At 36.5% G+C, this 12494-nt stretch overlaps 1 protein-coding gene and 1 long non-coding RNA gene across 43 annotated transcripts in view; one reads left to right on the plus strand and one right to left on the minus strand.

Moving 5' to 3' along the window:
* The window catches only part of LOC111941417 (uncharacterized), a 57077-nt gene that overhangs the window by 14345 nt on the left and 30238 nt on the right, over positions 1-12494 (minus strand). The gene's annotated exons all lie outside the window — the stretch shown is intronic.
* LOC147654188 (uncharacterized) overlaps positions 1-12494 on the plus strand; it is a 110697-nt gene that overhangs the window by 8343 nt on the left and 89860 nt on the right. For 25 of the 42 annotated variants that reach the window (XR_015284615.1, XR_015284617.1, XR_015284612.1 and 22 more), the window contains exons 4-7: positions 1137-1320; positions 3296-3522; positions 3637-3718; positions 3885-3928. Coding sequence is in view for 3 of the 42 variants with exons in the window: in XM_086881351.1 (XP_086737477.1) it covers positions 1137-1178 (42 nt within the window). In the remaining 39 variants the exon portion in view is untranslated. Of the gene's footprint in view, positions 1-1136; positions 1321-3295; positions 3523-3636; positions 3719-3884; positions 3929-4943; positions 7250-12494 lie in introns of those variants that run through there. The other 17 variants (XR_015284631.1, XR_015284620.1, XR_015284642.1 and 14 more) reach the window with 2 other exon arrangements.

Raw genomic sequence — 12494 nt, forward strand, 5'->3', positions numbered from 1 at the left:
TTCCATCCTCTTTTGGTTGAAGCACTTTCACTTCCCTGACTCTTACACCTGTTGTGTCCTGCTAACCTTTCCCCTTATGTCCAGTTTTCTATTAACTTTTCCACACTGATTATTCTTTGTCTCTCTTCTTTTTTACTGGAATTTTAGAGAGGTCATTATACTTTCCCATTTTTTTTCCTTCCTTCATCAGTTCCTGAAATCCAGAAACAAATACACCCTTTTGATTTCAAGTTTGCCTTTTTAGTGAGAAATACACAAGTTAAAAATGTAGTGCTATATCAATGGAAAGGGTAAACAGAGCATTGTGGATGCTATTTATAGAAAAGGAACTGGGTTTTACATATTATTAAAAACTATTCCCTAATTTGGGATATTGGGATCCAGGCAGTAAGACCAGGATTTTAAGGTGATGCTTTAAAAATCACTATGCTTATTCTAAAAAAACAAAACAAAAATCAACCAACCCAGCCAAAAAATCCCACAAAAGTACAGGTATACTGAAGAGACTGATTAGATTTGATGTGGCTGTTTTATTGAACTGTGTATCACTGAACTTTTTTTAAGCCTTAGGAAAGACAAGTATGGGGTTGGAAGAGAAGCAGGGATCTCCATGAAGGGCAGTCAGTTATGGTCATGGTCAGTTTAAAAAAAAAAAAGGTATTTTTGTTTAATTTTCACCTTTATGAAGCAACCTGTATTCAGGGCCTTGTTCATCTTGCAAAATGAAGCCAGTTTTATTGAAACAGTCTCTACATTCTCAGGATTCATTTATGCTATCACTATGTAACAATTGTGCTCTGTTGTATCTGACTTTGTGGTGTAACTCCTGAATGAAAACAGTAAGTGACATAGAAATAATTATTTTCACAGTGATTATGCTACAGTGTTTTCATGCCTAGGTTCTGAGCAAAACAAGATACACAGGATCATGTTATCTCCTAATAACTTTCAAATCCACTGCTTAATTTCAGCTGTATTTGATAAAGAGGTAGAGGTCACAAAGTCGAGTTTCTGCAATTTGACTGAAATTTAGCAGCTGTGAGTAGAGAAGGGACTCAAATTAGTGCCCCCGGGGTAGAAAAAGCTGCAGCACGGTCTCAGAAATTTTCTGTTCTGTTCAACCTGTTGTCTTGCAGGTCGGCATGCTTGGTTGGTCTGCCAGCCAGCACCACGTGTAGCTCAGACCTGGCCACAGTGTGAGCTGCCTCCTCCTCCTAAACATCAGAAGCTGAAATTTAGAGAAATTTGTTTAGAAGGGAATGGGAAAACAGCCAGGCTAGCTTCGGCACAAGTGTGTTGGTGGCATCTATAAGCATGCAGGTAGGTAACTAGACTTCATTACTTCTGCTAGCCTTGGTTTTTCCAGGGCCTTCAAGTCTCCCAAAACACTTGTGAATCATTCCATGATATGGTGTCTTCTATACCTGGATTAAAAAACCCCTGTTTTTCTTGTCCATGTCAGAGAAGGGAATTGTTGAGGCAGCTTCAGTATTTCATTTTTTGGTTATTTGGATGTTCGCTCTGAGCTATTCCTTAGGCTGTCAAAAATTGTAAAACTCTGTTTTCAGCTCCCTCCTGAAACTGACTGTAATTTAGACTGCAGCTATGTGTCCCTGACCCATACTACAAACCTACTCTTTTGGAACAGTGCAGAAAATATGCATTGTATTCCAATTAACTTCCTTTGCGAAGAAAGATGTGGAGTTAGATACAGGGAGAGAAAACAATATTAGGATCAGGCTTCATCAAGTTAGCACAGTGCATTGCAACTTAGGAAATGTGGTAGCTGCAGGATTTTGTCACCAAAATTGTGACTGTAAAGTCTTGTCTGCCTATTCATCTTAGTCAGTGAGAAATGGGCAGATTATTCTTGGCAGAAGTGCTGTCTACTGTACAGGCTCAGGTAGGCACACTAACTTGGCATATGTCTGATACTCTTAAATTTTCTGTGTAATGTTAGATGTGGGTCAAGATACAACACTCTTTGAACAGAAATTAGTGCTGTAGCATATTCTTTAAAAATGGTTGAATTTCTCAGAGTAACAGAAGCCTAAGAGTCATGCATATGAAATGTAAAATTTGAAAGAAGTAACATGAGAAGAAACACTTCCAGTTCAGTATCATAAGGTAACTGTCTTGAAATGTCAAATTTTGTTTACCAGTTGAAAACCATCAACCCGGTGCCAAGGAACAAGAACTTGTGATATTCTTTTCCATTTTCTGCTAATTTTTGTGGGGATTTTTTTCACAAAATCAAAGCAAAGAAGAGAACAATTAGTCATTACAAAAAAAAACCAAAAAAACAACCTTCAACAAACTGCATTCAATTTTATGAAACTTTTGGGTTGTCAGATTCTCAAATAATTTCATTTGGTCCCAGCTTTTTTGTTTATTTGTTTTTAAGTATCATTGTTTCTGCAGAGCTGTCTGTATTAAAGGAATGAAGGAATGTTTTTTTGTATGTTTCTAGGATCTATTGGTTCTTAAAACCTTCATCACCGGTAGTCTTGCCTAGTGTCATTACTTAAATATTACTTGATGAAACCTATGACTTTTAAATACTTATAATATATATAAATATTGCAATTTATAATATTTTTCTTTTGAAGATCAACATAGATGTGTTTTTAATAAGAAGAGTAAGGTCAAATAATGGATGTTAAGTGTTTTGTGAACAGCACAGTGGTGGTGTATTCTTGTTTAATACTATGATGTGTGCTTCCTGTGTTTTAAATGGTGTTCACAAAGTCCTAAAACTTAGCAAAGTTTTTCATAAGGATTTTTTGTTTTAAAAAGCTGCCACTTTTTGGTTAAAAATTATTAATTCTAAACTGCTTTTCATTATGTATTTTTGAACACTTTAGTCATGGATGCTATTATATGCGGTCAGATAGTTTGACAGTCATGAAAACCTCAATAAATTCACAGGCCTATGCTGTGTCCCTAAAAGGGATGTAGTGGGGCAGATTTTAAGAAGGTTGAAGCACTAAAAAGTGATTTGCACAACAGACCAAAGAAACTAGGATAATTAATTTTTAGAAAATAATAATTAAAAATCATATTTCAAATAATATCAGTAAAAGCTTCCATAATGTCCTGTCACTACATCTAAAATTCATAAGCAATTTTAAACCAACATTCTTTAAAGGAGTTAAAATTCCTATAAAAAATATGCAACTTAAAGATGTATGGAACTCCTTTATTATGTGCTAAATGCTGTAATAAAACAGGCTATCAGTAGGTTTTGCTGCATGTTACTAATTTTATTTTTTTTTTAATCTTGGTGTTTTTGCAGGTGTGTGGAGGAACAGGTCCTGTTCTCGCTGTTGTTACTCCCACATAGACAGACTCTGTAATTGATTATGTGTGGGTAGGGCCCTATTGAAATTCAGGAGATTCTGCAGTAGTGCAGGGTTCTTTTTGTGAAAGCGCATTTGCAAGATCAGGACCCTACTGTGACTCCTTACTGTGCATTCTGTCACTGTCTCATTGATTGTACTGGAACCTGCCTATTGGGATAATGTAAGTTCTGCTTTTCCCCCACTTGTACTTTAGATGTGAATTAATCATAAAGCATTTCTAATTAGAAAATTAGTATAATTTACATGCATTCTTTTAATTATGTTTTTTTGGCAGTACCAAATACTATATTCCTCAAAACTTCTTAATGGCACTGAGGCTTTGTGGATAGTTGGTCACATGATGAGAAAATTCAGCTGTAAGTACATCAAAATGATTGACTTTTTCAATAGTTAGTCTTTACTAATGTTGGCAAACTAATGGTGATAAAAATGTGAATTAAGAGGTTTGACTTATGTCAAATTACTTCAGTTCTCTTCAGAAAATATATACAGAATACCCATTAAGGATTTTATTATTCTTAGGTAATTCACCATGGGACCCTGAAGTTCTTCCCTACTGCAATTAGGTAGGGAGTTCTAAGTTGTTTGTTTTCTTTATTTTCAGAATGGTGTGTCTCTGACGTGCTCTGTGTTTTGACTATAAATTTCTGAAATTTATAGATCTGTAAAAACTCTTTATACCACTAATGTTTGTATAGATATTGCAAACTGATTTACTAACGTAATTGTCTTGCTGGGTTGAATAGTGAAATGTTAATAAATATACACTTACATTTGTGTCAGTGTATCTTGGTTAAATTAAACTGAGCTGGCATTATGAGTGAATTTGATCATACATGCTCATTAGCTATAGTCTTAGGCAGGAACCACATATTACCCATATCGTATGTCAGTGGATTCACCCAAAAATAGCTATTAATATCTATGCTTGGGTTAAGGAGGAAGTTCTTTTCCTGTAGCTATGGGTACAGTCATTGCTTTGACTCCTATTTTTATATACAAATGAGCAAAAACTACATGTAGGTGTTTTCCCTGTATAACAAAAGGGGCATTGTAAACTCTGTGCCCTTTTTTATGATGTTGTGTTTCCTTTCTGGTATTTAAAGTCAAGGATGTTTTCAGCTGTGTCTTAATATCAAAAAAAATGGAAGAACTGGAAACGTTACTGAATTTCTGGATCATTATCAAGGGGCTGTAAAAGTCTGGAGGAATTGTGTGCAAGGAAAATTAGAGATTCTTTCTCATGAAGCAAGGACACAGATAATAATTGATGAGTAAAGGTTAAGGAGCACAGGATTATTTTTATTGCTTGGCATAAGAGCAGCATGAAATTAAAGTAATTTGAAGAAAGAGCAAGACCAAAAAAGAAATCAGACTCAGATCAGAAGTAGACTAGAGAGTCCAGTTAAAAAAAAGGACAAAAACCAACAACAAACAAAACCAACAAAACCAAAACCCTTAATATGCATTTGAAAAATATACCTGAGAGGAGAACTAAATTGATAGCTACTGGTATTTTTCATTGCAGTGAATATATGTTAGATTTGAGTTTAAAACTTTCAATAAATGCTTTTCTTGAAGTGTTTGGTTTTCTTCTGCTGGAGAGGAGTATAAGAACTTTGAAAGATTAAAGAAGACTCAGTGACTACTTGTGAATTACACTATGAATTGGGGATTCAAGATGACAGTTAGAATGAAGAAGAGAAGACAATGGGTTTTTAAATAAAATTAGTGCTAAGCAGAAGCCATAATTTCTTGTTCAAACACAAATCTTAATGAAGTGCATCACCTTCAACAGTGCTCAAACCACAATTTTATAGTGTTTATTACAGGATGGGTATTTTCAGAGTTCTTGTTTAAAAACCTGAACACTTATTCTTTTGAGACTTTTGCAATATAAAATGAAATTGAGATTTTTCAATATGACATGAAATCATGATTTCATTTCAGAAACTGAAGTGTTTCAGAACACTGAATGTTTCATTTTGCATAAAAAAAATCCTGATCAATGTATTTTCTTTTTAATATGTTTAGACCTACATGTTTGATGTTTTCACCTTTTAGTCCTATTTGCCATATATGTTTTTAATTGCAGTAAGGTGGATAGAAGAAAGAAAAGCTGAGGGAGTTTAGGTGATTGCAAAAATACCCCTAAACACAGCCTTTTAGCTTTGTCTTTAGATCAGAAGTGCCTCAGAACAGATCTAGTTTCAGAGGAGAAAAGGAAGGAAAGTGGAATGCCAGTGAGTTGGATATGAGGAATCCTTTGCATGTTTCATCTGTATCTGATTTTTTCTCATTACCACTGAGAGGCAGATCACCTGGGTGTGACTGCTTCCCCTTCCTGTGATCACAGCTTCCCAGGACTTTGAGGGAGATAATGTTTGGGCATAGCTCTGTCCTTCCTGCAGCAGTGCTGCTACAAATGTTTGGAAGAGAAGGAACTCTGGTTTGTGTCCTGCTGTAACCAGCTCTTCAGCATTCACTGCTGCTTACCCCTGTTGTTGGGTACCTGATCTGATTGTTTCTTTGGTTTAACTCATGCTGCGATGCATTAAATTACTGAAACCAGGACAAAATATTGAATATCTCAAGAGCTGAAATGCCAAACTACAGCAACAGAGTAAGTTTCTTTCTGTACACTGAGAAGGAAGAGCAAAGGAATGTGCCTGAACATTCAGTGTGTTGTTTTAAGTCTATGAGATCTTTCCCTCTATTGCTGTTTGCAATCTGCTTGTATGGTGACTGTCCTGAATGTAGCATGTCTTTATTTGCCTTGAATGAGGCACTGCTCACATTGTAACATAACGGACATTGTTTCTCTTCAACCCTTGAAAGTCAAAACATGGTAACATAGATAGTTGTAACCAGTTAGAATGTGACACAAAAGAATTTTCTCATTTTGCAGTATTTATAGGAAAAACAATGTTTTATGCATTTCGTATACCTCTTCTTTTCCAATCCTAAACAGATTTAATGCATGAAAATTTTCTTCAGTAGTGCCCTCAGTTCTTTATTTCCAGTTGCGACTATTGGTCTTTTGTTAGTAGGTTTTTTCGTATTTTGGTGGATGCCCTCACAAAACCTCTCTGGACTCTTTATGAATGACACCATCATGCTGTCATTTGTTTTGTCATCAAATCTAGTGTAAACCTGCATTATGGGAATATTTTTCCAGTCCTAAAAGGATGATAATTCTTCCCTGTCAGCAGGTTTTTCATGGATCAAGTCTGTATTAGAAAATCTTTTACTCTGCCTTGACAAAATGCAGCCTTGCCTTGCTCATTAGCTAGTCAAAGTAGCTTCTCTACTGTAATACCATTTTCCAAAACTACTCCTTTGCTATTTTCAATTTCCTGCTTCATTTTAAAGCAATAAAGATAAGCTGTCTTTATTTTCAATGCTCATCAGAACTACTTCTACCTGATACCTCTCCTTCAGTATCAAGAAGTTAACTCTGGTTTTGATCAACATATGATGCCAACTTCCATCATTTGGTCATTAAATTTTCAGACTTCAATGAATATTTTTTCCTCAGCTGCCTCTCATGTATTCGTTGACTTCTTCATGAACAGAAGTGTTCACTGTCTTCCCTCTAATTTTTTCTAAGAAGTTTTATGTACTGTGAAGCTTTAAGCAATCCAGCTTGACAACAGTTATATTGCAGGTGTATTAATGCCAATGCGTATCATAGTAGTACTGTGTCATTGCATTTGGACTCTTCCACAATCCCTCTGTTGTCTCTTTATGTAGAATTTAAGCATATCTATATTTTGTTTACTCATGACTCAACATAATACAAAGTGGCCCACGGTGAGGCCTTCGAAGATGCATGGTAGTACAGATAAATAATAATGAATATAAACATGATGCCGCAGTGTTGGATTCTGTTGTGCCTAATGCCACGTCATGATTTAATGCAGAAAGAAGGTGCTCCAACCAGAGGCCTCACAAGAGGAAGTGAGTTGCAGCCAACAGAAAAAATGTTAGCCCCAGAGGCCTTCTCAGCTGTCAAGCATAAGTCCATAGCTACTGGCATTGTGTTCTGAAAGCATCCCTCTCTTCTCTTCCCCCCAGCAGTAAGAACAGATTCTCCCTTTTCGTGTAAGGAACTAAATGCAAATATCAAAGGTCTGCAGTGTATGCAGAAGGACCTCTTACACTTTCGTAGCATCCTTCGTGTATTCCATTCCTGACATAGCATCTCTTGGAACAGAAATCTTGAATGACCACAACTGTGCCAATCATCAGTCCTTTTTTCAAATGCCACTTGATGTCTGTTGGGAAGGAACTTCCACTAGTTTTTATCTGGTGTCTTGGCACATTCCTATCTCATAGAGCTCTGCTTCCATTGTGCCTCAAAAGTAATGAGTCTTCAGAAAAGTGGTAAGGATGAATTCAATTGAGAGTTCCCCAGGTATGTCACCCTCTTTCTGTAAGTGGGTCTGCATGTAGGCCTTTCTTTTAAAGGCACACTGAAATGTCAGTGTTTAGATTATACAGAGATGATGGAATGTTGAGTGCCTGGCTGATTACTGACATGGTAGATTGGACTGTGCAGACAAATGGTGCAGTATGTACCAAAGAGAATATAGTCCAATAGTTTAATTTTATCAGAATAAACCGCAAAATGTAGCTCTATATGGTTCCATGGCTGAATAGGAGAACTTTAGTAAGAGCTCTGGGCTAGTTGGTGAGATGGAGGCAATTGCTGTGAAATACTGTGGGAGACTGGGGAGTTTGTACAGCCCAAAATCATAGCAGCAGTTCTTGGTTATATATGTATAGACTAGATAAATTTAACGTTAAGCCTCATTAGGCCATCATGCACAGGCTGTGTATTTAGATATCATTGAGCACTAATTTTTGAGCAAACAAGATAGGGAATCCAGAAGGAGAGAGACAGCCCTTGATTTAGTCTAGATCAACATACAACAAATGACTATGCAAGAACCATTCAGCAGTGAGATAGTCATACTCAAGTTTGTCATACTTGTAGGAGAAAAAAAGATTAAAATAAAATTTTAAAAAAAGTCCAGTGTTGTTTAAAAAATGAATTGTGTACTAATGAAGACACAGTTTATGTAAATATTAAAAATACATGAGGACTTTGTTTTCTGATTCTAACCTGATTAAATGAGACTTTTCCAACACAATTCAGCAGTAAAAGAAGCTTCTAGAAATAATTTCAGGTTTTTAAAACAGCGAAATCCAAGCAAGCAAAGCAGAAAAGAGCACAATTCTGGGCAGTGTAGACCTAATACGAGGTAGAACAAAAAGATTTTGAAATGCAATGGGCTAAAATTCTAAAAGCCAAGCCCTATCATTTTCCAGTGTAAATTTTGCTAGTAGGGAGGTGAGTTTAATAGATAGTTGTGGTTAAGGAGAAAGACAAAGCCATTACAGAAAGAAATTGAACTCATTGCACCGGCAAGGTTTATGACAGAATGATTAGGGACATCCCCAAATAGGAGTTGTTTTTTATAGGGAATAGTTCAGATTTGTTATCTCAATATAAAGTTTTTAAACAAATTGATTGAATAAGCATTAATAAATTGCCCAATAACATACTGTTCATTCAGTAGTCCTAGAAAAATTCAGAAATTAAATTGTGAGCAAACCATGAACTGTGTTTCTTAATCCGGTACTTAAATTAGCCTTGATAACGAAGGAATAGAAAGTAACAAATGTGACCCTACTTTTAAAAAGGGTTTTAGGGATGGTCATGGACTAATGGACTAAAAAATCAGGCTACAATGACAGACAAAATGCCAGTGATACGATAAAACATACAGTTAATAGGAACGTGGATAGGTGTAATAGCAACCATCATGGCTTTTGTATAGGTAGCTTTGTCTTAGAGCTTTGCTAGTTTTTTGAAGGAGCCGTTTTCAGATGCACAGGAAAAAGTGACCTAGAAGTTTTAAAAAAGTTTTGTAACTGAAGACTGTTAACAAAATAAAGTAGGGAGTCACTTAAAATTCTTTGTGGATAAGTAAAGGGTTAGAAGATAAAGAACAGTATAGCGACTAATGGGCAGTTTTAACACTGCCTCCTCACAGAGGTTTGTACTGGCACCTTTGCTGTTCCTGTACTGGCACCTGTTCCTAAACAATCTGAAAAAGTGCAATTGTAAAGATTGCAGATGATAAAAGGAAAATATTCACAGTTGGAGGCAGACCTAATGTTGACCCTGGAGAGCTGCAGAAGGATCTCACAGCAGGACGTGTGGTGATCCAGGAGCCATGGCTGTCACAGTGGCCAGATATCGCTGACCCCACTGTTCAGCTGAATCCATCATCAGAGAGAGGCAGTGGCTGTTGGATTACAGAAGCCATCAGCCCATAAACGGTGAGCTCAGCAGGCTGTGACCAGTCCTGCCACTCAGGAAGGCAGGGTCTTGTAGCTGTTCTTTTTAACAGCAGGGGCTGCAAAATGAAGAGAAGATTCTTTTTCCCTGTTTTCTCAGTTTCATAACCCCAATGAGCTTAAAGTACATGTTTTGAACTTGGAGGTCCTGCCTGCTACCTAGTGGGATATCACTGTTAAAGTGATAGGTAATGTCTTATTGCGGTGAGAAGCCAGGGCTCTCAAGCCACCTTACTGGCGTTTGCATGGATTTTTAGCAGCTTCTTTTAATTTCTTAAAATCATTCTGGATCTGTAAATAGGATTTGTTGTCCTCATTGATTGATGATAAATTTTAAAACATGAATCAAGCATATACTGCTCTCATTTTCTTAAATCTGTATTTTTTTTAATTGTTCCTTTTTCTAGCAGTAGCAGTATTATCGATGGGCAGATCTGTTTTACATCTACTGTTCACAAACCTGTGGGCAATGGCAAATGCCAGTTTGCTGCTAATTCAGAAGCTAAAAGCACTCACAGCCCTTAAAATTAATCCCAGGGGAAATCAGATAAAGAAGCAGAAATGTTTCATGCAGCAACCAGAAGGTCTGGAGGGAGGGATGGAGTAGAAGATATCATTGTACCTTTGCAACAGCTGGAATGGTTTCCAAGCCGTTGTCTGCAAATCCCTGGTGGACTCCAAGGCCAGGGTGAATTGAACATGTGTTTGGCTAAAACATAACAGTGCTTTAAATAGTGTTTCCAATTAAAAGTTTTGTCAGATGGGTGTGTGGTGGCTTTTGAAAATTGCTGAGAGCTGATAATGATCTGTTGCTCACAACTAAGTGGGAACCAATGTTCTGGAGTGTATGAAAAAGTAGAGAGCACTCCCTTCCTTCTCAGTTTTAGGTAAGTTGTGTGCCTCTCCAAAAGAAGCAACAGCAAGAGCTCCCAGAAGGGAATCAGGAAGAGCAGTCTGGCAGCATTCATCCTTCTGTCCCCATCACATCTTCCCCAGAAACAGAAATATGGGGTTCTTGCATTGTCCTTGAGTATCCCAAAAATTCTTCACTAGTCCTACTTTTCATATATATTCCTTACTAGTAGATTTAGTTTTCTGATAAGTATGATTTTTCAAGTCTTGGGTCCTCATCTGACAAAAATAAACTTGTCAACTCCTCTAGATTACAATATATATCCTTATTTGAATTAAAATCTGATTTCTCATTGCTAGAAAAACAGATTTTAGAATTTTCCATTCTGTCATTATTATCGGGCACACACTTTCCTTACAATTATTAACATATCTTATTACCTGTTTGTTACTTTTTCAGAAATCCTAGTTGTATTTGACCAACTTCTTTAAATTTATTTCCCTGAATGATAATTTTACATTGTAAAAAGTTTCTTTGTTCTCATATCATGTCTCCTATTACTTTTTTCTTGCTATTGAAAATTTTCCAGCATCATAAAATATTTTTATTATTACTGCTTTTAGTTGGCCCTGATAGTTTACTTCTCATTGTCCTGAGTACCATACAAGCACATCCGTAAGTAATTTGTAGAGATGTTAGCTTTTCCAACCTTCTGAGCATATTTTTGCTAGGAATTGTGATGTTGTCAAGTTTGAGGTACACCAGACTATAAGCTGTATTCAAGTGACACAAATATATTTATCTTAAATAATAATTTTTCTGATCTAAAATCACTATAATGTGTTTTATGAAATTTAAACAAAACGCTAGAAACAAATACTGACAATTGTTTTTTTAAAGGGTAGAGCAAGTTAACATGTGCTCTGTTTAACCTTTTTGTGTTCCATTTTTCTTACTCATGTCTTTTGATACAAATGTGGAAATGAAGGGAGTTATGCTTGTTTTTATATTATCTTGCTAAATACCTATTGCTAGCTTACATGATTCTGATGTTGTCGTTGGTCAGGCTTTGAACAAGCTGAATATGAGACTGAGGGGAATCTTTGCTTTGTATCAGAAAGCAACTTTTAAGGAAGGAGAAAGTGACTTCTGCTACACTGTGGAAAAAGGTGGTTTCCTGAGTTTACCTGTGAGTGACAGGACAGCAGGATTTATAAGTCCAGGCAAGGCATATGGATATAGAAGCAGTGATGGGGTGTATGGTTAGGTCTGAGGATAAGCACACATGAATTAAAAATTTGGGATAGGTATCAGAGAAGGAGTATCAATAAGAGTTGGAAAGATCACAGTTGAATAAATACACTTGGGTCAGTTGAAAATCACTTTTACTAGAGAACATGGCTATAGCACTCTGTCTGACTCTAGCTCATGCCCACACTTGTTCTAGTTACACCTTTACCTGTCTTCTGGAACCTCATCTTCTTCTCCATGACCCTTCTGTACATGACCCTTTTAAGTGAAAAACCTACTTTCCTGCTTTCACCAGAAACAATTACATGCAAAGGAACAAATGGTCCTATAAATCCTTTACATCTAAAGCTTGTTTTCTGTCTCACTATACTTTCTTCAGCCTCCTGTCTGTGGAGTTCTACACTGCAGATGCAGACCGACAAATAAATCACAGAGTAGAATATTTTAGATTGGAAAAGGCCCTTAAGATCATCAAGTTAACTATAAACCTATCAATAAAAGTCCACCACTAAACTGTGTCCTTTTGTGCTGTGTTCACATGTCTTTTAAATGCCCTGGACAGCCTGTTCTAGTGCTTAACAACCCCCTCAGTGAAGAAATGTTTCCTAATATCCAATCTAAACCTTCTCTGGAACAACTTGAGGCCATTTCCTTTTGTC

This window comes from Cyanistes caeruleus, chromosome 3 (genome assembly GCF_971803275.1).
Source record: "Cyanistes caeruleus chromosome 3, bCyaCae1.hap1.1, whole genome shotgun sequence".
In the NCBI taxonomy this organism is placed as follows: Eukaryota; Metazoa; Chordata; class Aves; order Passeriformes; family Paridae; genus Cyanistes; species Cyanistes caeruleus.